The 26,868-nt window shown below is 39.8% G+C and overlaps 1 protein-coding gene across 1 annotated transcript in view; it reads right to left on the reverse strand.

Moving 5' to 3' along the window:
• Nucleotides 1-26,868, reverse strand: part of ROBO2 (roundabout guidance receptor 2) — a 721,099-nt gene that overhangs the window by 156,085 nt on the left and 538,146 nt on the right. Inside the window, exons 7-9 of the mRNA XM_084843509.1 lie at nucleotides 22,641-22,765; nucleotides 10,589-10,760; nucleotides 371-576 (exon numbers count right to left, since the gene is read on the reverse strand). Coding sequence (XP_084699635.1) covers nucleotides 371-576; nucleotides 10,589-10,760; nucleotides 22,641-22,765 — 503 coding nt within the window. The remainder of the gene's footprint in view (nucleotides 1-370; nucleotides 577-10,588; nucleotides 10,761-22,640; nucleotides 22,766-26,868) is intronic.

The following is a 26,868-nucleotide window of genomic DNA, read 5'->3' on the forward strand; positions in this document are numbered from 1 at the left end:
GCGACAAAGCAATGTATTTTAAAAGCATGTGTTACATTTTCCTTTTTATATCTTACAATGAGATAAATGCTCCTGAGAATGTGGCTTGAAACATGGGAGGAAGGTACTACTGCCCCTCTGAGTTCTTAGTGCATGGGGTACTTTTTCCTTCCATAGATGAGAATAACAATTTGTCTTGCATGAGCAGAAGTTTCTCACTGGAAAGGTGCTTTAATGACAGCAGTTGTACAACCACAATCCACAAAACATGGATTATTTAAGTATGTGGGTGCTTGAATTATATTCAATGAATAATTAAATGGCTTTCATTTAACTACTAGTCTCCTGATTTCAGGATGGTAAACATGTTATTATAGCACATTATACTCACTCGTAAAGGTTTAATTTGCAAGGTTCCTTGGTCCTGTATAGATGTCCTTGGATCTCTGCCCAGGAAAGTGAATCCTTCCTTTAACCAGCTGATAACAGGCATTGGGTCACCAGTAGCCTTGCACTTCAGCAAAGCTGTTCCATCTATTGCCAGTGTCTGGTTTACAGGTCCCTGGAGAATGATGGGTGGAGGCCTATCTGTTAAAACTGAATAAGAACAAATTTGAGTTAAACTGTACTACTACATATCTTATGCCATGTTTATGATGGAGTATAGATGCCAACATCCTGAATTTTTTTTCTCTAGAGAATGAAACATTAAACATGTTGTAATACCAATATACAGAAACAGTTAAGTATGAAAATATTCAGTGAGTCACTGCGATTTCTGGAGAAAGACTAGGATAAAACTTAAAAATAATCAAGCTATCTGTAGAAAATCAAGTAAAAAGGTTAATACCAATCAGCACATACATCAGCAGTTGTGTAAAAACATGCGGTTGGATTGAAAGGTGTCATATGTATCCGGAATAAATTTTCTCCTTATGGAACAGCTTTTTACACCTTGCATGAGAACTTCTTGCACAAGCATAAGAATGAGAACTGTATAAATAAGTGAATCGTGAATAGCACTACCAACTATTTTTCTTCACCTATGGCAGAAGAGAACCCATACCACCCTAAAGAACCATGATTTATTTATTCATTTAAATATATTTAGGGCCTAATCTACACGGAGACTTCTGACACTGATGCAGTTTAAAAATACATTTTCTTGAATTTGCATTTACTCCTCCTGTGGCACAAGTAGCCAATTAATGTGGTGTAGACTTGATATAAATCTTGCTTTCATGAGGCAAACGTAATCTTAACCGCATTAATTTGGTTATATGTAGGCAGTGTCCCACATCTCCTTCTCCTCCTCCTCACATCCATTAAGCTTATGCACAGCTTTGATGGTGTGAAGGAGTGAAGGTTTTCTCTTTTTTTTTAAAGTAATCCCAAATGCAATGTGCTGACTTTCCCAGGAGTAAGTCTCATTCAAGACAATGTGATTTACTTCTGAGCAGACATGTATACTAGTGCATTTTCAGCTACTTGTTCCTTGAGGCAAGGAAATAAAAATGACAAAGGAAAGAATTGGGAAGGCTTGAAACAACATTCCAAACTTTATTTTTACAAAGGCAGGGGGAGGGGAGAAGGGAAGCAGCATTGCATTCTCTCTTCAGTTCACTGGGCAAGGCAGAGAGAGAGGTGGCAGGGAGAGTAGCTGTTGGTGGGGAAGGGGGTGAGAGAGACAGGAAAGCAACTGAAGGCTGGTGGGGCTTCTCTCCTCCCCAAAGCTGCTGTTGTTTTGCCCAGGCTGAGCAGAGCCATGAACAGCCTTCCTCACCCAGAACTTCGAGCAATGTGAGATGTATTATTCACAGAGTCACACCTCTGCAGGTGTGAATATTATTTTTAGCAAATATTATTTTTTTAAAAGCCAAGTACTGGTCAGAGGAGGGTGGAGCCAACAAGAAGGGGTTAACTCCTCTGCTCCATGAGAGTTAACCAACTCTTGTCGAGTCCAGCTTTCTGTTCCTCCGCGCAGCGCCACCCTCCTCAGCCAGCCAGTCCACTGAAGCCACTCTCTTCTCCTCAAGCACAGTACTGCAAGTTGAGGACATACTGAGTCCCAAAACACAGGGAAAATGCGAAATGCAGTTTTTATGGCAAGAAAACCCGGGATTAATACAGATTGGGGGTAACATCATATGTCACACACATGTGTGAGGCGCAGTAACACCCCAGTAAATTCCCCATGTAGATTGTGTAGGGATGTTGGAGACATCTGTTTGGGGGGTGGAGTTCAACAGGTTTTCCTAGGTTCAGCCCCCTGGACTTCATTCCGGTTCTTGCTTCATTGCCCAACTCAGTCTGCAGTGAGTTGGGCCAGTTCGTGGATTTTCCAGGCATTTTGTGCATTTGGGGAAGGGGGGAAGGCTCCACAATTTGTGCAAATTTCTGAGCAAATTGCACAAATTACAGCTGAATTTGCACAAATTACAGCTGAGTTTGTGTAATTTGCTCAAATTTGGCCATAATCTGTGCAAACTGTGGAAGCCTCCCAAAAATATGTACAAAAAAGTTCCCAGAGTTCAGAGAAAAGCTTGTAGCTCAGCTCACAGTCACAAATTGAGTTATACAAGCCGCTGAATTCCGTCGAACCAAAAAAGAACCAGATTTCCCAGCAACAGACGTCCCTAAAACTGGGTCCATAAAAACATCAAACAACAACAAAACCTATAATTCTATGAGCACTGAGGGAATTTAGACTTGTGTTTCTCAAACAGCCTTGCTCCCCAAATATTAACCTGCTTTAAAAAAAAAATCCTGGTTCTAATATGGTGTAGAATTTAAAAAATATGGCATTCAAATAAAAAAAAGGAAAAAATTCATTGGTCACTGAGCTGCTATTCCCTAGACTTGACCACTAGAAAAAATAGTAACACAATTGCCAGTCATTGCCAATCAATTAAGAGCTGAATAAGTCTGACTTTTCTTCTAGTTATTCTTCAACGCATTCTTCAACAAAAATATAATTTCTAAGTATAACACACAAAACACCTTTTTAATCTGTTAATTGAATGAACTGCACTGCAGTGAGGAATTATTCATATTTAATAAAACTGTCTAACTGCTTATACATATAATCTTTTTAAAACTATAAATCCTAATCTCTCTCTTAAACTTAAACATCTGTATGCTTGAGTTACTTTATAAATGATTCCATAACTTGTAAGTGCCCAGCTGCATGTATGGTTCATTCTGCTACCAGTGGGATATCTCAAAGACGAGGGAGATGCTCATGTTCACTTTTCTTGCAAGAACAGTTTTTCATAAACAATTCTGCTGCTGAATATATTCCCTGTGCCATCTGGTAAGCAGAAAAATATAGCTTTTGCTTCCTACATTACTAAAAAGACAAACATATTATAGAAGTGAAATTAGATTGTTCCTTGGTGTTAAATATAACTACATTGTAAATTTCCTCAGTTACTTATATGTTCATATTATTCAGACATAATCTAAATGGAAGTATTTTGAATTTCAAGGGTGCAATAGCAGCCAATGGAAATCAGCACTGAATGGAACAAAATTAGACCAATTTCTGAATTGGGTATATTGTAGGCTCACATGTCACAGGTAAACCAGAATTGTTTCGGATTCTGGGGTATTGTAAATAAGTAAGCATGCTCATGCGTGCACCTTGATCACTCCTGCTTGGCTCCTCTTGGCTGCAGAAGAGGCTAAAGAAACCAGGGAACCTATGTCCAAGATCTGTTTAGCGTTATGCCCAAACTGGGATCTCTGGCTTGTTGTTCTCTTAACAAGCAAGAATCATAAGACAGGGTTTATTATGATTCTGACTTGTTAGGAGAGGAACACACCAGGCATCCAGTTTGGATGGAGGTCCCCTGGTTTGTTTCTTTGCTCCCACTTGAAAGAGGAGCCAAGCGGAAGTGATCCAGCAACATGCACTAGCATGCTTGCGCATTCCAGGTAAGCCCGAATGCTAAAGAATAATGCGTTGCTGGGACATCCGAACTGGCCTGTAGAAAAGTTCTAAAATAAATCAAAATGTCTCTTACTGAAGTATGTGTTCTCTCTCTGCTGCACTACCGCGATATGTGTAGAACTCTCAGATCAGCGAACACCGTAAACCATAGGTAATCCTCGCATGCATAGTCCTCTACTACCCACTTATCGAAAAAACAGAGAGTGTTAAGCTACTATTTTTAGATTAAACAATCTTGATACTGAACTTAATTTTTTTTCTCTTGGACATTGTTCATATAGTTAAGGAGTTACGGAGTATCTTACTTGGAATTTAACAACACAACACAAAAGAAATGATATGGCTGGTTTACACTGTTGTACATCAAGATACCTTGAGCAAATCTGTTAAGGCGAATACAGAAAAGCCTATAGGAACCCACCATGGGTTATATAGGTAAGCAACAGCTACAGCTTTATCTTTAAACAGAAAGTCTAAGTTCCATTTATAATGATAGCCATTTATCTTTACTTATTTGTGAAGACATTAGTTTTGAGATAAGTTGCACAGCTAGTATTGTCAAAGCCAATTTTTAAAAAGACGGCATCTTTGGCATCTAATTAGTTTTTACCATCCAAATGAGTAGATCATAATCCTTTAAATGCAACTGATCAATAAAGTAATTGAAAGTCTCCTGGCCAGAAGGAATCTTCATTTTCAAGGATGTTATGGGTGAAAAACTACAACAGGTTTCCAAGACACTAAGGCTAAAGGTTAAATGAACACTTAGGGTTTCCAGTGATCTGTGAACAACTATATTAGCTGCATAACTATAACTTGTACAACCTCTGTGCAATATCTTTAGATTTACAGAGGTTCTGTCAGAATATTTTAGTTATATACAGAAGCACTTCACCATATAGCAAAACGTGTTCCATATAGCAGCATGCAACACATGCACACATTTTGAAAATGACTGCTTATATGAAGTTTCACTCATAGTAAGTAGCTAAACAAGCCAATGAATATTTGCCTTATATCAACATGAATTTCCTTTATGTTCATACTCTTTGCTTTCTAAGCTGTGTGTGTTTCACAACTTCTACAGATTGAATTTCAGAGCCATATGTCTACAAAGATATGTTTTATTGCATTTGTATCCCAATATTCCTCCATAGGAGAGGTGGGCAAATTGTAGCCCTCCAAATGTTTTGGCCTACAACTCCTATTATTCCTCAGCATTGGCTATCCAGGCTATGGCTGATGGGAGTTCTGGGCCAAATCATCTGGAGGGCCACGAGTTGCCAACTGCTGCTCCAAAGATTCCAGTATACAAGAATTAAAGAAACACACACAGGAGAATATAAATTATAAGAAGTAAATTAAATTTTAAATTAGTTGTTCAAATCATTTGGAAAAAAGTGTTCATATACTAACCAATAAAGGAAACCTCATAAGCCTTTTAAAAACTCTTAAGTTTTAAATATGAAGTAAGGTTTACTTACATATAGAGCAATTACTGGTATGTCTAGAGGGCAAAAAGTGCAGAAAACAACAATATATTCTGCCAACAACTGTGAATAATGAATAAGTTAGAGGAAATTGAGATAGGCTTTTAATATTCAAGTGCACTGAAAAAGCTAAACTGTATAGAGTTAATGATTGAATTTTCTATATTAAACTCATGCTGACAGGTACCTTGAAGCTTTTAGTATATTTGCATAATGTATCATTATAAGACTGAGATGCTTACCTAGTTTTCCTTTGAAGAAAATTGCCCAAACTGACTTAATTTTTTTAAATGATTTTATTTTTCCATGAGAGAGTGTGCTGTGTGTGTGTGCCTCTGTGTGTGTGAGAGACAGAGTGTATGGTGGTTCATATGGTGGTTTTTCAAGAAAGTATATCAGAATTTCAAATATATAGAAAGCTCTTGCCACAATCTATAATCAGCAAAATTATCACTCAGTTCAGCACATTTTAACACAGCTAGTATTCTCATATGAACACTTGAGTTAAAAATATTTCCAACAGAGACTACAAACTACAAAATGTAACAACTGAAACACAGCTATATATGGTATAATTAAACACTTCTTTTTCTGCTCATGTCATATGTTTTCATTCTGTACTGCCATTTCAATTGGACTTAAATTGCTCTAGAGCAAACAAAAATGCATTCAAATGCATGAAAATGGCAAGTCGCCTCTATTATTAAATCATTAAACAAAGAGAAAAATTCTGGGCTACAAAGAAAAACTAAAATTGCCAGCCAAATACCATAAACCTAATAATTAAAAATATGACTACCACTAGTGATGATGATGTGCCAATATTTAATTTGCAGTAAGAAGCTAGATATCCCCCTTGGAAAGTAGCCTTTCTTATTAGTGTTAACAAAAATCATGTACTTAAAAAAATGGGCATAAAAGTAGGATAGAATGTAGGTATGCTGCTCTGAATTCACTGGAGAAAGGATAGAATACAAACTTAACAAATACGCATGTAAGAAATTGGATACAAGTTTTCCTTTGATGCAGGTACATCACTTAATGTTACTAATAACTACTTGAAGAGATGGATGAAAATCAAGGAGAGGTCATTAATTCTCTTATGCACAGAGATGCTTGCTAGAGAATAAGATAGACCAGAAGCCTTGACTGTCTGAAAGAAGAATCTCATCACTGATATCCTTGAACCTGACTTGCTCCTTTCAGCTCCTGTTGCAGTAAATCTTTTCAGCACCAGCAGGTGCAAACATTAACAGCTCAATGTCCTCTTGGCCAATATTTGTGTGCTCTGTTTATTCCAATCACAACCATGGCACTGAACCAGACAGCCCCGTAGACAGATTTTAAGAAAATACTGCTCTTCCATTAATTTTAAATGTCCTTTTAATCTACATGTAAATTTGAATTGTATGAAAATGCATCATTTTGTCATCAAGAATGAAAGAAAGGGAAGACTTAAAGAGGTCACTGAGCGAAGGTTAGGCTGTAATCTCCAGACGCTAGCAGCACTCTTGTAAAGATGCAAGGATAAGAAAGGAATTATCTTTCCTTGTCATAAAAATACTATCATCTTTTGGGAAAACAAAGGAAAGGAATCAACCCATGTTCAGTCCACCATAACGTGCTGCTGAACCTCTCTACCTGTCATTCATGATGAATATGCGCTTGTGAAAAGCCAGATTATTCAGAATTAGCCTTTTTTTTCATATTTTCATGAAGCATTTGGGTCTCTAAGGGGCATGTAAAAGCACATCTGTATGTAACAGACAATTTTTAATGGTAAAAATTCATCAAAGTCTGTCAAGAGGTATTTAATGAGTCAGTTAAGACAGAATATTAAGGTCTTAGAATGCAATGAAGTACTAACCATTAATTTAATTATTTTTTCAATTTTTCATTATTTTTGTACTATTAACAGTCCAAATTACACGAGGATGATCCTTATACTAGCAGTAACAACATTTAGGGTAGATATATATGAATGAGACTAGATGAGGGTTTTCCCCACAAAATTTCTTTTCTTTTCTTTTTTGGAAAAAGATAAAATATAGAACATTTATATTAAAATGGATTGTTACTTATACACTTGCTTTATTATTACCTCTTAATATTTTAGGATTTTTGCCAAATGTATTCCTATATAAGAGTGTGCGTTAACCTTACATTAGAACTGCAAAGACTCAAATACCTCACGAATAGTAGCTATTAATACCTTTGATTTCTTTTTTAAACCAAAATGTTCATGTCGCATAACCACCTTTCTTGCTAAACTGCCTGGTCTACTTCCATTTACTTTCTTCATTGCAAGAATTCACCAATGGCTTCCATCCATACATTCCTAGTCAGGTCACACTTCTAAGTACTAAAGCAACGTATGCTCATTTATTTACTTGGGTATGAAATACAATGGCTCGAGGGTTTCTTATAATATCACCAATACCATATGGACTTGGATTTGCTTCTTTGTAACATGTTTCAGTGAAGTTAAACCTGCAATCAGGAATATATTTTCAGACCTTCTTTAAATTCTGACCTATTAAATATATATGATTATATTTTAATATAATTGGTTATATTAATGGTGGCCTAGGACAATGTCACATGCTTCATAACCTGAGGAAGTTTGAATGTACAATTTTACATTGGGTTTTGTGAAATTTGCCTAAAAATCTCCTCCTTGAATTAATTTGCTAACCCTATAAACTAACCCAGCTTCTAGGTAGGAATTGGGCTCAAGAAAGATTACTTAAGAGAGTATACCATAGGTAGGGATGGCGGAGAATTTCTCCCCGAAACTTCGGGGGGCCGAGCGCCAACGTGTTCGGCCCCCCGAACAAGTTTCGGGGAGAAATCCTCCGCCCCCCCCGCCCCCCGCCCCCCCCCCCGGGACGGGACTTACCTTCCCTGAATGTCCGTCCCGGCGGCGGGTCCGGCTGGCGGTTCATCAGGTGTTCGAGCGGGGCGGGAGCAGCAGCCGGTCTTTCGACCGGCTGCCGCCGCCGCCATTGCAATAAAAGGGGGGGGGGAAACGTCCCCTGATAGGCTACGTGACGATTCACGTAGCCTATCACGGCTAGATCTGCAAAGTCAGCCGTGATAGGCTACGTGAATCGTCACGTAGCCTATCACGGGTGACTTAAAAAAAAAAAAAAAGTGTGTACGGATAATGGCGGCCCCCATAGGGAGCCGCCATTCCCGTTCCTTATTTGGTCGCTGTAGTCTACGTAAATGTTTACGTAGACTACGGCGAAAATAAGGGCAACGCTATTTGCATTGCCCTTATTTTCGCCGTAGTCTACGTAAACATTTACATAGACTACAGCAACCAAATAAGGAACGCGAATGGCGGCTCCCTATGGGGGCCGCCATTCGCGTACGCGCTTTTTTTTTTTTAAGTCACCCGTGATAGGCTACGTGACGATTCACGTAGCCTATCACGGCTGACTTTGCAGATCTAGCCGTGATAGGCTACGTGAATCGTCACGTAGCCTATCAGGGGGCGTTTTGTTGTTTTTTTTTTACTTTCGCGTTCGTGGCCGGGCGAGGCGAGGCGCCTCCTCCCCGGCCTGAATTTCGGCCGGGCGAGGCGGGAAGCCTCCCCCCCCGGCCTGAATTTCGGCCGGGCGAGGCGGGAAGCCTCCCCCCCCAGCCTGAACTTCGCGGGGGGAGCAGCGAAGCGCTCCCCCCACCGCGAACAAGCTGCGAGAAAAGGTAAGTGACTTTCGTCCACCCCTAACCATAGGTGCAGGTCTATGAGCCCTAATCACTGTACCATATATGGGGTGTTGCCAACATCTACAGAACACACACTTCAAAACAGTAATATTTTCTAAGTAACTAGGCATGTGGTGTTTTGATTGAACTTGAGGAAATGTACCAAATTTAGAGCATTTAAATACCAGAGAAATACTTTACCAGTATTTTTACTGGTAAACGCATTAATGAGAAAACAATTTAGAAACCAAAAGATGATAATAAATAAAAGTGTTTAATTCTGGCTTTTCACTGATAGTAGTTTTGCTGATGGGGACTTTATACTTAAAATGTTACCAAGCTAAGAATTAGCACATTTGCATCTTGCTATGAATCATGATGGTCAGCATTTTCCCTGAGATTGGTGATTTCCCTCCCCTCACCCCACAAACCACTATGGGAAAATCTTCTCTTTGGACAGAGGATTTTACTCTAGACTTCTTGGACAGTCAGCCCTGAGGGCTGGTCTTAGCGGCACTAGCAGATTTAGGACCAGCCATTGGGGGAAGTTAGCTTTAAAGCTGGCTCTTCCAGTAGAGTAATAAATTACTTAAGACATATGGGGTAGGAAATTAATAACTCTCTGTCAAGACACAGATGTTCCTTAACAATCACCACTTAGCTGGACGTTTATCAGTCAGCTTCTGAATCAGAGGACAGGATAACTGATTCCAGTTATTCATACTCTGGTAACCTCCAGATTAGATAGTTGAAATGTGCTATATGTGTTGTTTACCTTTGATTAATTCATTCTGAATTCAGCCCTTAGATTCCTAAGTGGGGCCGAATTAAAAAAAAACAATTTTGACCTTTAAGCCCTTTAAGACTAGGGGCCAGGGTACCTGAAGGATTGCCTGTCTCCACATGTGTCTGTCTGTACACTAAGATCCTCCTAAGAGGCCCCTTCCTCCGCACCATGAGGTATGCGGTTACTGGGGAAAAGGCCTTCTCAGTGATGGTGCTCCGCTTGTGGAATGCTCTCCCTTGGGGAGGTTTGTGTGGCACCTATACTGATTTCATTTTTGTGTTCTTATTTTTTGAGAAGTTTTTATTTTTTCAGACCTTTTAATTCAAGTGGTTTTTTTTTTCTTACCTGAACTTGTTGTCTTTATGCTTCTCTGAGTGATTTTAATGTTTTTAGTATATTTGTGTATGTTTTCATTTCGTATATTTTAAATTTGTTTTATTTACTGCCCTAGGAATTCCATTTAAGGGTAGAGAAATAACAACAACAACAACAATAATAATGAGATGCAATGGGCGAGGGACAAGCCAATGCCAGTTTAATTTATAAATAGCTGGGGTATCAAAATATATCCCAGAAAGTGGTTTTTCCATCACAGATGCCCATACTTAATAGTCCCCAAATTATTTTGTGGTACATGTAGAACACAACACAATTCTTATTTCTTACCATCTGTAACTTCCAACTGAGCCTTTGCTAAAATGCTTCCAGCAACAGTGAGGGCTTGACAGATGTAGTAGCCTGCATCAGACCGCTGAATATTGGTAATAGTAAGATCTCCTGTTGGTGACACAGAATACCTGGTGTTGGGCTGGAGAGGCTGGTTTGGAAAGAGAAGATTCTGCAAAGACAATGCAGACCACATCAGCACAAAAGTTGAGTCACTCATGAGTCTGTAAGCCGAAGGCACAGTAATATCTATCACAAGAAATATGCACAAATAATATGGTGCTGCATGACTTGCTAAAAGAAAAGTGGTTGACCCTTTAAAAGGAGTTTGCTGTGCAGCAATGCAATCCTATGCAAGTCTACTCAGAAGTAAGCCCTATTGAGTTCAATGGGACTTATTCCCAGGTAAGTTTCTTGAGGACAGCAATCCTATCAAGGTCTATGGTCGCCTCTGACCCCAGGGGTGACCGCCTATCCAGTGCAGGGTGGGAGGAGTGGTGAGGAGCAGATCTCCTCCGTACTCCACCAGCCCTGCTTTCGTCGCTAGACAGCTGACCTCGGAGTGTGGGAAGCAGTGGCCGGACGACACATAGGATGTGTCATACTGGATTTCTGACTGCCCTGCCCTGCCCCTGGAAACGCCCCATTTTCACCGCTCTGCGCTGCTCTTACAAGCGTGGGGCCAATCCGCACTGCTGATGAGGTGGCACGGGAGGGGGTGGGGGTCAGTTGTCCAGGAACAGACCTTGGAGTGCAGGCTCCGAGGTCGGTTCCTGGGAACCGACCTATCCTATGGCTGTCTAGCTGCTGACTAGCGGCCACAGGATTGCGCCTAAATCAGACATAACACATATAGAAATGGACACATAGTTTTATTGAAAAACATGGTTTTCACCATTGATGAAATACAGATATATGTGATGCTCATGCCTGTATCATTATTTTTGTGGATTGTTTGAGATGCTCTACTAAAAATTATAGAGTTTGCCACACAGAACAAAATTTAGAAATCACAAGTAAAAGTAATTATGCAACATAAGAGGCTGTCAGGTTAGGCCGCTAGCTCCTTATACACTCACTGGGTGACTTTGGGCCAGTCTCTCAGCCTAACCTACCTCAGAGGGCTCATATGAGAAACCAGGTATGCCATGTATTGAGAAACCATGATAAACCATGATTTTGTGCTTCTTGAAGAAAAGGTGGGATATAAATGTGCGAATACATAAATACATACAAAAAACTGAAACTCAATCCAGACAAGAGGGAGGTACTGTTAGTGGGTAGTTTGTCTGCCCGGCTAGGTGATGTTCAACCTGTTCTGGAGGGGGTTGATTCCCCTTAAAAGATCAGGTTCATAGCTTGGGGGTGCTTTTGGACCCAGAACTGTCCCTTGAGGCACAGGTGAACTCAGTGGCACAGAGCACTTCTTATCAGCTTAGGCTGGTATACCAACTACACCCTTATCTGCACAGAGATAGCCTAGCTACTGTTATCCATGCTCTGATAATCTATCTGGATTACCATAGGGATGGCAGAGAATTCCACCACGGATTTCAGTGAGGCCAAATACACTGGCATTCGGCCCCCCGAAATCCATGGCGGAACAGCCCCCTGCCCCCCCCCCGCGGAATCCCCTCGGGACGAGGCTTACCTGGGGCGGATGTTCCGGACGGCGGTGGGTCCGGCGGCGGCAGCTGGTCTTTTGACCGGCTGCCGTGGCTGCCATTTACATCCTGGTCTTTGCCATGATAGGCTACGTAAGTCTTTACGTAGCCTATCATGGCAAGCCATCAAAAAACAACAACAACGGCGTACGCAAATGGCGGCGGCTATGGCGGCTGCCATTTGCGTTCCTTATTTTTTGCTGTTTTAGTCTACGTAAATATTTATGTAGACCATTATGGCGAAAAATAAGGGGAATGCAAATAGCGTAGCAGGTGCTATTTGCGTTCCTTTTTTTCCACCGTTTTAGCCTATGTAAATATTTATGTAGGCTAAAACGGCGAATAAAAAAGGAACGCAAATAGCGCCCACTACGCTATTTGCGTTCCCCTTGGTTTTCGCCGTAATAGTCTACAAAAATATTTACGTAGACTAAAACGTCAAAAAATAAGGAATGCAAATGGCGGCTGGTGTAGCCGCCACCATTTGCGTACGCCATTTTTTTTTTTTTTTGCCCAGCCATGATAGGCTACGTAAAGACTTACGTAGCCTATCATGGCTGCCTGGTTGGATGCAAATGCGGAAATCCAGCTGCGGATGGCCCTGGCTGGCTGCTCCACAGAGCCACTGCAGAACAGAGCCGGCTGGGCAGAATTCCGGGGGGGAGGACTGCATCACCTCCCCCCCATCGAGGATTCCGGGGGGAGGGACGGTGTACTCCCCCACCGTGAACAGAATCCGCAAACAGGTAAGTCACTTTCGTACATCCCTAGATTACCGTAATGTATTATACATGGGGCTGCCTTTGAAAATGGTCTGGAAACTTCAGCTAGTCCAAACTAGGGCAGCAAGATTGTTAACAGGTACTAGCCAACGAGATCACATTACGCTAGTACTTTTCCAGCTGCACTGGCTGCCAGTTCCTTTCCGGGCCCAATTCAAAGTGCTGGTATTAACATTCAAAGCTCTTAACGGCTTGGGGCCAGGTTATCTGAAGTATTGCTTCCTCCCATATGTGCCTGCCTGGACCCTAAGATTATCCTCAGTGGTTCTTCTCCATGAGCCAATGCCAAAGGAAGTGAGGTGGGTGGCTACCAAGAAGAGGGCCTTTTCTGCTGTGGCACCCCGGCTGTGGAATGTGCTCTGTAGAGAGGTTTGCCTGGTGCCTATGTTGTACTCCATCTGGTGCCAGGTGAAGACCTTTTTATTTTCCCAGTATTTTAGCATTTTAGCTTACTGTAATATACACTCTACCTGGGGCTGCCTTTGAAGACAGTTCAGAAGCTTCGGCTCATGCAAAATGCAACGGCCAGATTGATAAAGGGGACCAGAAGGTCCAAACATATAAGACCGAGTCTGGCCCACTTGCAATGGCTGCCTGTATGTTTCTGAGCCCAATTCAAGATGCTGGTTTTAATCTATAAAGCCTTACGTGGCTTGGGACCACAATAACTGACGGAGCGCCTCTCCTGACACGAACCTACCCATATACTACCCATGCAACATCTAAGGTCCTCCTCCGGCTGCCTACTCTGAGGGAAGCTCAGAGGACAGCAAGAAGGGAGAAGGCCTTCTGATTAGTGGCCCTCCTGTTATGGAATGATTTCCCCAATGAGGCCTGCCTGGCGCCATCATTGTTATCTTTTTGGCACCAGGTTAAGGCCTTTCTCTTCTCCCAGCCATCTGCCAGAATGTGGTAAGTTTTAATCAGTTCTGTATTGTCTTATGGTTATGGTTGTTTGCTTGAAATTGCTTGTTTGAAGTTGTTTTAGATATATGTTCTCTTGTGTATATTGTCTGTTTGTGTGTTTTTTAAAATGTAAATGGGTTTAATCTGTGTATACTGTATTTTTAATGTTTTAATCTTTGTAAACCACCCAGAGAGCTTTGGCTATTGGGTGGTACAGAAATGTAATAAATCTTCATCATCATCTTTTGGCTTTGGTGTTTTAAATCTATATTTTAAATATCTGCATTGCTGCTAGGTTTTGTTCTGGTTGTACTGTTATATTGTGGCTTTAAGCTTTCAGATTTTATATTGTTTTATGTTGCACTTTGTGGTTTCAATTTTTGTGAACCACCCAGAAAATTGCAGCTATTGGGCAGTATAGAAATAAATAAATAAATAACATACATACATACATACATACATATTTTCCACTTCTGAATTTAAATAATTATCCTTCGCATTTAGCAAACAAGATTTTCAGGACACTTTGATTTTGCATGCTATTAAATAGGATTTTATATGGGACTAAGGGCTGAACCTGTAACACATTGTCAGAGAACTATATAATTTAAATAAAGTATATTGCTTATTGAAGAATACTAGGAGTAATAAGGGTTGAAACAGGCAGTTTACCACTTTTATTCTTGGTTTGAATCTGTTTACTTCAGTAGAGTTACACATACACTATACCCAAATTTTGCTTATAAGAGAATGGAGTCAAGGAAGTGTATGCATTCTCTGGCATCGCTGGTGCATTTCTGTGGAGTCTGACTGCAAGCTTTTGGGAAATGGCTACTAAATACAAAGGAGCAGCTGCTGATGCATAAACTGGCACTAGGAAGAATCTAGGGGGAACTGTTCTCCTCCCTTCCAGCTGGGCTGTACTTAGTAAGACAGGATGGAGGAACAGGTCCAAAGTGAAGGGTGCCTTGTAATTTATAACAGTAAGTTAACATAACTAGCTGAACTAAACACCACCATAGAAGCATTACAAAAGAGAAATGGGTTCCTTGATGAGGAAGGAAAGACACCTTGGCAAATTCAAATGACAACTTGATAGAGAAAAGAACATTAGAGTACTTGCCACATACAAATTTAGGCAAGGCTAAAGTATCATGCTCTTGATTTTGATGACAAAATACAGTGACTGCACTTTTAAAAATATTTAATAGGTTGATGTCTCACTACAAAGCCTGGAAAATTTCATATTAGGATGGAAACATTAACCTGGTTAACCTCTGTTGCTTCACTGCAGCTCAATTAAGAAAAAACATGTGGGTATAATGAATCACATTGAGCTATGTTTCAAGGTTTGATTATAAACAACTGAGGTATCAATTTTTATGTTACCTTTATTTGCCAAAAAAAGAGAGAACATTATAACCCTCTGGGATCTGGGTCTCAATATTGTAATTAATTCTGCAGGTTTGTAATTAAACAGCTTCAGCATGTTACAATCGGTAGGTAATAACATTCAATTAAAGACACAAGACACATTTTCACCTTAAAATGTTTTACCCTTGAAGTAATACCAATGGAAGAGGATAAAATAGGGTATTAACACTTTTCAATTACGCTAAATGACTTTAATCCTGCAAATGATGTCCTACTTTAATTAGAAGCTCTTCTCTTTATTATAACATGATGGATGTCCACTTTATTAGATTCAAGTGTGACACTATAAGCCCACTTTACATAAACATTACCATGTTATTAAGCCCCTTTTACAAGAAGGTTTTTAAAATGTTTGCTAACCGTTCTTCTTGATTTAATTTCAAAAATGGAGTTATATTTTCCCCTTGAAGCAATTTTCTCCCATAGTGAAGCCAATAATATTCCACTTTTTTAAAACCTATATACCCAGTACTCCGAACTATAGCCTGAACATACTTATATCTTGTACAATAAAGCAAAAACAAAAATAACTAGCAAAGGAGTATGGCCAATCTAGTCAGCATTCCTCTGGAAAAATCAAATGGTATGAGTGTGTAGATGACTCTTGAAAACTTGTCCCTATGCTGATATTCCGGGAATTGGATATTCTGGGAATACCCACATTAATTGCGAAGAGAAAACTCCCTGGAAAAGACCCTGATGCTGGGAAAGACTGAAGGCAAAAGGAGAAGGGGACGGCAGAGGATGAGATGGCTAGATAGCATCACGGATGCAATGAATATGAACTTGAGCACGCTCCGGGAGAGAGCGCAGGACAGGAAGGCCTGGCGTGCTATGGTCCATGGGGTCACGAAGAGTCGGACACGACTGAACGACTGAACAACAACAACCCACATTAATTCCTATGCTGGAAATTTGAGTATGCTAGGATACCCAAATTCCCCAAAGATCAAATAATGGTGACAGGTATAGCTCCCAACTGGAGCCCATACAGTACCTGATCAGATATTTGAGTAAATAGATAATCACTAATGATTAAAAGGCTAAAATACAAGGGGTTTCCTAGAGTATAAAGGAAAACATACTCTCAAGGATGCTTCTTGAATAATGCCTGGACAAAAGACATTTAAAAAGCTTCAAGTCTTCCTACTCTTTTTATTATAAGCTTTTGATGAAACACTGTCACAATCCTGTATACACATAGTATAGGAAGAAGTGCTCCTGAAAATACCAACATGTTTTACAATAATGTATTTTTTTTTAATTGGGTTGGGTTGCACTGTATTTAATGTAAACATCCAGAGAGATTACTGCTGCAATAGCACTTACCAATATAAACCATGTAGAATCTATGTGCTTGTATCTGTTAAAGTCTTAGGAACTTAATACCCTAAGTTGAATACTGATATCTCAAAAAGTGCTGGATTCTGAATTAACAGGGCTTCTGTCACATCATTTGATTGCTCTTGTGTTCAAAAATTCTGACCCTGAGAGGTCACTAGGTTGGATCCAGGATCTGCCTTCTGTGGATGAAAGGGCTCCTACCACAGAAGGCTTCTGATCCAGAGCAGCATTTGTGCTGGCAGAATGGAGGAGGAGACAATTCTCACTGCTTTCACCAACCCCTCAAACTTTGTTCTGGGAAGTCGGAGGAGCTGTCAGAAAAGCATGGAAAGTGATGCTGGGCATTGTACAGGGATGGAGGAATCAGTGAAGATAGCTTCTCTCCCCATCCTGTTGGCTGGAACATTCTGATCAGAATTCTGCTCAAGAAGTGCTCCCAGTGGCAGGAGGAAATGCTGTATCCAAGCCCCTGTGTTTTCCCAATTACCAGAGATGTACATTGGATTTGGCCAAAGCCTGAGCCAAATCAGTCCTCTTCAGACCATTACTGGTGTTTCTCAGGGAAAAGGAGGCTTCCCTCTGAAGTGACTCGTACAACTCTGAAGGTGTACGAGCCAACAATGTGATGTGGCTGCAAAAAATGCAAATGCTGTTTTGGGCTGCATTAACAGAAGTATAGCTTCCAAATCACATGAAGTACTAGTTCCCCTCTAGTCAGCACTGGTCAGGCCTCATCTTGAGTACTGTGTCCAGGTCTGGGCATCACACTTTAAGAAAGATGCAGACAAACTGGAGAGGGTTCAGGGGAGGGAAACACAAATGATCAGGGGACTGGAAACAAAGCCCTATGAGCAGAGACTGAAAGAACTGGGCATGTCTAGCCTTGAGAATAGAAGGCTGAGTGGAGATACGATAGCGCTCTTCAAGTACCTGAAAGGTTGTCACAGAGAGGAAGGCCAGGATCTCTTCTTGATCATCCCAGAGTGCAGGACACGGAATAATGGGCTCAGATTACAGGAAGCCAGATTCTGGCTGAACATCAGGAAAAACTTCCTGAGCAATATGACAATGGAACCAATTACCTAGGGAGGTAGCGGGTTCTCCCACACTGGAGGCATTCAAGATGAGGCTGGACAGCCATCTGTCAGGGATGCTTTGACTTAGATTCCTACATAGAGCAGGGGATTGAACTCGATGGTCTTATAGGCCCCTTCCAACTCTGCTATTCTCATTCTATGATTCTATGACCAAAACCGAAGCTGGACCTCCATGAGGCTTTGTTCACAATTCAGCTTCAGAAAGGCATGATATGACAGCCCACCATGGGTCACTGAATTAGCAATGAAGCCGCAGCATGAGCAGCTGCCATTTTGAATATGCCAGCCCTGCTCCGGGGTTGTCGTGCTGTGCAAACCTGGTGAGCATGGCTTATGTGAGGGTTGTGTCATCCAAACTCAGTCACTGTGTGTCTCCCAAAATAGTGTCTTTCACTATCCTTTCCTTTCTCTCTCATCTCTTTATTTGCAATACAACAATAACAACAATAATTAAAAAAAGCAAAACAACCCCCAGGGAAAAATATCATAAAATATATCAATACACAGTAATCATTAGCATCTCTCTTGATAGGGGCAAAAAAGAACACAAAGAGGTGGGGGAAAGGATTCAACATTTCCAGTTCAAATATATACATTAATATAAGCAGTCTGTATATCTAAATAAGTATCCATACAACTTTGACATCTATTGTAGGGTTATTTGAGTGTTGTTTAACCCTCAAACAACTCCTGCTGCCTGGGTCTGGACAACACAACAAACTATGGTGTCTGAATATTCAAAATGGCTGCTAGCACATACCGCAACCCACTGTGTCTTAAACAAGCCACAGTGGGCTGTGGTGATTGTGCAAACTGGCCTATTATGTGACTAATGGAAATTAGTGAATTCTGGATGATGTACATTCGGGAATACAATCCTCTAATTACATTAAGAAAACCAGATACAGATATTAGCACATTTTAGATAGTATGGCAGGGCCCCTGTCTGGGATACATACTTTACCTATGAGATTTTGAATTAGTTTTAAATAATCCCTACTAGACTAAAGCTGAAGGGGCTTTCAAAAGTTTGTGATATCACACAGGGTGGTGGTAGCCCTGATGTTTAAAGAAAAAAGAGTAAAAAAAATTCCACTAAACATGCCAAATGTCTTCAGTGCTTCAAAACAGAATCACTTTTCTGGATCCTGGACTTTGGTCATTCTAATAGAACAGCACAAGGATTTAGCTTCATTATCCACTAATGGGCTCAATCACAACTGGGGTAATGTTGCAAGGACACTATCATGTAGGTGGAGGCTGATCACAGATAACCAAAAATGTCATCCCAGGGTTAAAAGTCCCATATTACTGCCCCACCCTCGCGGAAAAGGGCTGCTGTGGTATTGGAAAACAAGGCTAATCTCCTTTCTCTAGTCAATCAGTACAGGCAGTGTAATGGTTGGAAATAGGTTGGAAACAAATGGTTCACCTGATATATTCATATTCTATAATCAATATACTAAAACATCTTGACAACAGAAGGAACCATATAGTTATTTAAATCTACTATAATCTAGTAGGGCTTATTTAAAAAACTAATTCAAAACCTTGAAGGTAAGTTTAAATCCAGTAACAAAATATCATTTTATATGGCAAGCAATTATTTCCATTCTTATTATTAAGAATGTAAATAGTATCTATTCTGACTATTTTATTGGGCTAAGGTTTGCTCCACTGTAATTTGTCTTTAACTGACACGTGATATAAGATCAAAAGGGTCCAAGCGTTAAAAACAGTTTAAATCCTTGCAACGTTTTGGAGTTAGTAATTTTCAGGGAATTTGCTACCACTGAAATTATATTTATAGAGATCTTAGAACATAGGGGGAATGGAGGATTAGGAAATAAGTAGTTATGCATGTTCCAAGAATAACAACTGTGGACTGTTGAATTTCCCAAAGATCATTAGCGAAAGGAGTTGGGATACTGATATGAGAAAAGGCCTAGAGCTCCTTAAGATTAAAGGAGAGAGAATGGTTGCAATCCATTGTTCTGCTCATGCACGGACTCTCCATTGTCGTCTATGAGGACGGAAATGTTTAACTCCGCATATTTCATAATGGCATACAAAGAAGTCATTGCATATGAAGAACCATGCATACATACCATCGACATTTCAACCTTATAACCAATATAATTGTTTCACATCAGAAGAACAGATTACTTTCTCTAATTGGAGCTATTATTTTCTGCCTCCCCAAATAAAGCTGAATGACAAGCTCCTTGCACCCCGTTTACAATATAACTCTCTGGACAGAAGCTTCCTCTTAATATGTCTCCAGACGTATTTTACTTACTTTGGCTGCAACCCTGCTCATTATTATGCTGTTTTACTTCCATTTACTGCAATGGGATTTATAATTGCAGCTATGGGCCAGGCTTCAAAAAGTACATGCACTAGCCACTGTTTTTCTTTCAACAGCGGGGCCTCTGCTAGTTCACCAACTGCCCCTCAGTTTCAAAAACAGTTTATGATGTGGAAGATAAAACAAGTATAAAGCCAAGTTGAACTCATGGAACAAGTTTCATGGTTCTTTGGATCCCAGCCATGGAGTCCTGGGGGCAAAATGCTCTTCCTGTGCATTAACTTGCTCCTATGAATGTAATCTATACTATATGCCTCAGCTGTTGCTTATACTTCCTCATCCCACCCCAAGAACCTGTACTTTTTAAACAAAGCATATAGACTTCTGAAGACAAGCACGCTTACTGAGACCTTCCCATATCACAACACTGTCTGCCCCTACAAATTCCTAAAAGAAACATTAACAATAGAATCTTACATATGTTTATTCAGAAACAAGTGCCACTGTGTTAAATGGGGCTTACTCCCTAATAGGTATGTGTTGAGGACTGAAGCCTTAAGAACACAAGTCGAAAAGAAGCTAGATCAGAGCAAAAGGACCATCTAGTCCAGCATCCTATGTCCCACAGAGGCCATCACGATATCTCTGGAAAGATGACACACAGGTAGGGATGTACGACAGTCACTTACCTTTTCGATGGGGTGATTCGCGGTGCGGGGGGGAGGCACTCCGCACCTACCCTCGAAATCCTAACCTGGACGGCTCCGCTCCGCGGCAACTCTGCAGAGCCGCCAGCCGGGTGCATTCGCAGGCATTTGTGTGGAGCCTGCAGACGCAAATGGCGGCTGCTACAGCGGCCGCCATTTGCGTTTCTGTTTTTTGGCCGTAATAGGCTACGTAAATATTTACGTAGCCTATCACACAGGACATGAAGGCAATAGACCTCTCCTGTTGTTGTTCCCCAGGAAATGGTATTCAGTGGTATTCACTTCCTCTGAACCTGAAGGTTCCATATGCCATCATGCTTAGTCGTCCCTCTAGGGGTCAGTAATGACCCGGTGCTTGCACAGGAGGAACTTTTCCTTTCTTAGTAGCCATTGTTAGATTTACATGCCTTGAGTTTGTCTAATGCCTCTTTAAAGTCATTTAGACTAGCGGTGATCACCTCATTTTGTAGAAATCTTGCCAATCAGTTTCACTGGATGCCCTCAAGCTCTAGTATTAGTCCCCAACTGTGGAATATTCCTTCCACCAAGGTCCACCTTGTGGTAACATTGTTATCCTTTCAGTGCCAGGATAAGACTTTCCTCTACTCCTAGGCATTTGACAGCATAGGATAAGGTTTTAACCATTCCTGGGATTTTTATTGTTGAGTATTTTAAAATGTTCTGTATGTAAATGGTTTCTATATTGTATTTTAAGGTTGTAATCTTGTGTAAACTGCCTAGAAAGCTTTGGCTATTGGGAAGTATAGAAATGTAATAAATAATAATACATGAGTGGGAGAAAAAGATCTCCCTGTTTATTTTCTCCACACAATGCATAGTTTTATAAACTGCTATCATGTCTTCCCCTAGTCATTCTTTTCTAAACTACACCCCCACCCATTTCAGACTTTTCTTATAGGGAAGTTATTCCAGCTTTTTGGCCATTTTGGTTGCTCTTTTCTGCACTTTCCCTAGCTCTACAATATCCTTGCTGAAATGACGCAACGAAACACAGTATGACAAGTGAGGCAACGCCATAGACTGGAATAAAGGCATTGAAATACTCAGCTATATTTTCATTCCCTTTCCTAGCATGAAATACATTTTTTTTTCACATTAGCCACAGGGACAATGTTTTAATTGAGCATTTAGTCAATCACCACAGTTCTCTTTCCTAGTCAATCAAGATCTCTTTCCTAGTCAATCACCACAGTTCAAATTCCATCAGTGTTTATGTAGCTGAAACATGGCAGTGGTGGTAATGGTGAAGCCAGTGAAGAGCGGTAGTAAAAATCCTTGAAAAGTGAAGGATTATTAATGTTCTAAACTTAAGTGAACATCTCTGCTTTTAAAATATTGAGCTTTTCTACATCAAGCTGTTAATCTTCTGTATCTATGTTTGGTTTAGTTGCAGCATCGAGATCCAAGCGCTACACAAAGAGTTTTTCTTTTCCTGCTTTCCCACTACATAACATCTAGGTGGTGCTTTGCTATAATGGAATAATGCAATTACACAAGTAGGAAAATGCATTTGCTTTTGCTTTCAGAAATAATACCCCATTTTCCCCACTCTAAAATCCCCTGGGAAAATGTTCTTAAAAAACAGAAGTGAAACTGGAGGGTCACAACATTGTCTAAAGAACCTATAAACAACTGTGGGTAAGGAATGACGAACGCATGATAAATGCCTCGTGTAGAAAAGCTCACTGTTTTTAGTATGGGAATATTTGTACATACTTATCTAATTTAGTACTATAATGATATAGAAGAAGAGAAAAAAAAGGCATAAATGCACATTTAGACAACTCACCTGGCTGCCTTCTTTTTGCCAAAACACAGCTGGCTGGGGATTTCCCTTAGTTTCACATGGAAAGGTCACTGTTCGCCCCTGGGCAACAATCTGATCACGTGGCCTTACCACAAACTGTGGAGGTGCTATGATGTGAGAAGTGAAAATATGATATTAAGAGATGAAAATTCTTAGCAAATATATGAAATTTTCAAAAGGGGAAAGTGCTATGATAATACTTTTTCATTTCAGAGAACATAATCTTTGACACACCAAGAGAGTCACACTTTCTAAAGACAGGAAAGTAGCCAAAAGTTGTTTTATAGACAAAGGAGTGCAATTTTTGAAAGCAAGGTCAGAAAATATACCAAAGTCTCCACATAGTTTAAATAAAGATATATATAAAATTCTCCCTAACTCTCCATTTTTTTCTAGGATTTTGAAGTTGCAAATTACTCATTAGCACTGATATGTTAGCAATCAACCATTCTTCTGTTCTTGGTTTCCGGATTAGTTCAGAATGCTGCACATATACAATTTTCTGCATTTTTCAGCATGTGTCTTTTTTTTACAGATTATTGATATGCATGAACACATTGATTAAAACATCTTGCAAAAAGGAAACCTGACATCACCTCTTGGTAGCATCAAGTTTCCTTTTTGTGCTGTGATTTAATCAGTGCACATGGGCACATATTTGTATTGATCAAATCACAGTACAAAAATAAATCTTGTTTGAAATGAATGATTGCATCAAGTTTCCTTTCTGTGACATGTTTTAATAGAGCACATATGTGCTATTTACAGGTGTAATCTGTAAGGAGAGAAAAAGGCAAGCAAATGGAAAATGGTGGAAAACTTTGCAAGCACCAGTTCTGAAATTAATTTTAGAAGTTCTCCAAGTTAAAGTGGAAGGCAGGAAGAGTGGGATGTACGTTAGATCCAGTCCACAGAATAACAGAATGGAGTGGGGGACATTAGTTAATCCCAAATATTCAAATGTTTTTCCATATATATTCTATTACACTTTTCATCTCAATTAATTGCAGGGCCCTAACAAATTGCAACACTGCACAGATGACCAAGTGGGAGATTCTACAGCATTACTCTTCACTTGACATTATCAATATTATTTGATCTCCAGAAGCATTATACATCAAATTTTGAAGCATGAAATGCTTGGAAAAGGCATACTGGATGAATCCACATTTTTCAACCAAACCAAAAAAAATGGTATTACTGCTGTATGAGGTGGCACTGTTCTTTCTTTTGGTGATAGTAAGTGTGGTCACAATATTCTTAGTCATATGTGTTCAGATTTATGGCACTTGATTCCTCCTTTGATGTTACTGTAACTGGAGTTGCATTATTTATCATATATGCAAGTAGTTGGTAATAAACATCATGAGCTCTTTTCCAGAGCTTTATTTAATGGACGGGACAGTTTAGGCATGAAATGGCTAATTAATGAGTGACCTAAGGTCAGAAAATTAAAGGAAAAACAGAGGCTGGAGTCTAAATGCCTGAATCAGTAAATCACATGAAGCAGCCTTCCCCAACTGGGCACCCTCCAGATGTGTTGGACTGCAACTCCCATAATTCCCAGCCAGCATTATGGGAGTTGCAGTCCAACACATCTGGAGGGCTCAAGAATGGGCAAGGCTGACGTGCACTCATGTAAAGGACAGTCAAGTGAAGCATGTTGCCTTCACAATAAAAGATCACTGTAGAATCTACAGCGGTTGGAAATGCTGGTTGAACTAGATTGCATACATTTAATCATCTAAAACTCCATCACATTAAAATAACTGTTGAAAGAAACATTTACAGTGTAATAAGTAACACTTTTGACTAGCAAGCAAGTGCCAGTCATTGCTTCTGGTCCAACATTAACAGGGTCACAGAAAACAGAACAGAAGACATCTATGTTTAATTGACATTTGCAAGTCAAAGACAATGGTTCTAAAAGCAAATATATTGCATGCTTTTCAGAAAATTAGATTAAAAACAACAGAACAACAACCAAGAACAATTAAAATTAAGAGGTCTGGAATACTTTTTCCTAGAAACACAGTTTAAAAGCAATGTAAATACTGTACACAGTAAATTAGATTTGATTTCTGGCAAATTATGCTTTGATACTGCATTCAGCAAGCACTGGCTTCAATCAATGTCATGCTAAAGCTCTGTTATGCTAATAGCAGCTTGGGAGGGCGAATAAGCTGATATGGAAATGAGATGGTTGAACATAAATAGAAAGCACAGGCCAAGTACAAGGTGGATTTTGAGATGAGGGGATGGGACCCTAAGGTTAATCACATCATGTTCACAGTTGTTTTTACAGCAGAGAATTGTATTCTACAGCAGAAATTAAAAGTGAGGGAGAAAGACAAGAGTTGTATGCATTGGTATGTTACTCAAGGTGGAAACGTTGGAACTCTCTCTCTCTTTCCAGAAGTCCATTTGTGCCTGAATGAATAGTTTTTTTAGGTAACATTCATAAAGAGATACCTTTACTTTGTAACTTGTACTTTGGTCTTTAAAAGAATCTTTAAAAGTAGTCTTACCACAAATGTTTTGAATTATTTCAAAGGAATTTTACTACAGTTTTTATGTAGTAATAGCTAGCATGACAATGTACTCTTCCAGTATGATGAAAACCACCTAGTTTTTCAACACATCTGTATTACTGAATACTAAAAATAAGCTCAGGCACATGGGCTGAAAAGCAGCAGCTGGGCAAAAGCTGCACCAAATCACTTTAGCTACTCCTTCTTGTTCTCATAAACATGTGACCCTGAATTAGATGGGTAAAAGTTAGCTCAGCAAAAAAAGGTGTCATAGTAAGCACTGCATTAATTGGTAAGGAGTAAAAAAGAAAGTACAAATTTAGCACTGACAGTTTTCATTCAATGCATTAGAATACAGAAGTCAGTCAAAATAATTTAATGTGAACTGTACATGTGTGTATTTTTTAAAAGAAAAATCAGATACTTTAAAAATATTTCATCAAGTTTTTCATAGAGGGATTAATTGACTAGTAATGACTTAAAGGAAAAATTCCTTTGTTTGAATGTAACTTATAAAAGATCAGAATGACAACATCAAAATTAACAATGTTTATTTAAATCTAAAACTGACCTTTGTGAAATGTAATTAAAATTTCTTTGGAAAACTTACTGTTCAAAAATAGGAACTCGAGACTTTCATGATTTATTAACACAGTGTTTACCTCAAAGGAAATGGTGTATCTAATGAGATCTTTAATACATGATGGAACTCTTGTGCCTTTGGGCTGCAAGATCTAAAACAAATACGTTCTGATAGTCCCTTCCAATTGTAGTTAATTTACTGCCTGCACAAAGACTGAAAGTTTAATTGTTTAAATCTTTTGGCTTTGAGATACATTAACTTAGCAACCTACTTTTTCTCCATAACTGTGCAATCCTGCCAACCCTGTTTCTGAAACCTCCTTGTTCTGAATCTCTAGTTATCCTCATCCAATCCATCAGATACAAAGCATAAATAAATAAAAATCAGAAATACTAATGGATTAGTCTCTGAATAAGAAGAAATTTCCTTTATGCATAGGATGTGTGCAGGTTTAACTCAGCTCTAAGAAGAACCCGGAGTTCACTTGCTCCTTCTTATCCTTTCCTAGCACAAAAATCCACGTTACTCTGGTGTCTATCTCATGTTTTCAGGGCCAGAGTCTCCTGCTTTTATTCCTGAACCATTTTGTTGCCTGATTTGACTAGAGAAATCAAATTTGCCTTGTATATCCAGAGAGAAAACTTTACCCCCTCGTAAAACACCCACTGAGTCCAGAGCCAGGTTCCCTGCACAACACAGCAAAATCTTTATGCTACTTACTTCCCTTTTTGATGCCTTGCTGGGCTGAGACCTCTGCATGAGTTGTAGGTTTTGGCAGCGGTCAAGTAGGAAGCTTAGAGTATTGAGAAGCTGCTACCAAAGCTCTCCAGCTTATTCATTTATGGTATTTCTATACTGCCTTTCTGAGGCCAACCAAGTCAATTTACAAAAAATGCAGAAGATAAACAGTAATAAAATACAAGCACTGGGTGGGAGCAATACTATGGCCGCTGGACACTGTCTAGAGGGCCGTAGGATTGTTTGGTTTCTGGCAATTGAGGTTGGAGCCAAGACTCCATCCTCAATGTCCAGAAACCGCACTCCCCACCAGTGGTGTAGTGGAGGCAGGGCTCACAGGGACGCATCCCCAGCACTG

The sequence above is a fragment of the Heloderma suspectum genome, chromosome 3 (genome assembly GCF_057233095.1).
Source record: "Heloderma suspectum isolate Gila_16-S chromosome 3, 16-S_ref, whole genome shotgun sequence".
Taxonomy (NCBI): domain Eukaryota; kingdom Metazoa; phylum Chordata; class Lepidosauria; order Squamata; family Helodermatidae; genus Heloderma; species Heloderma suspectum.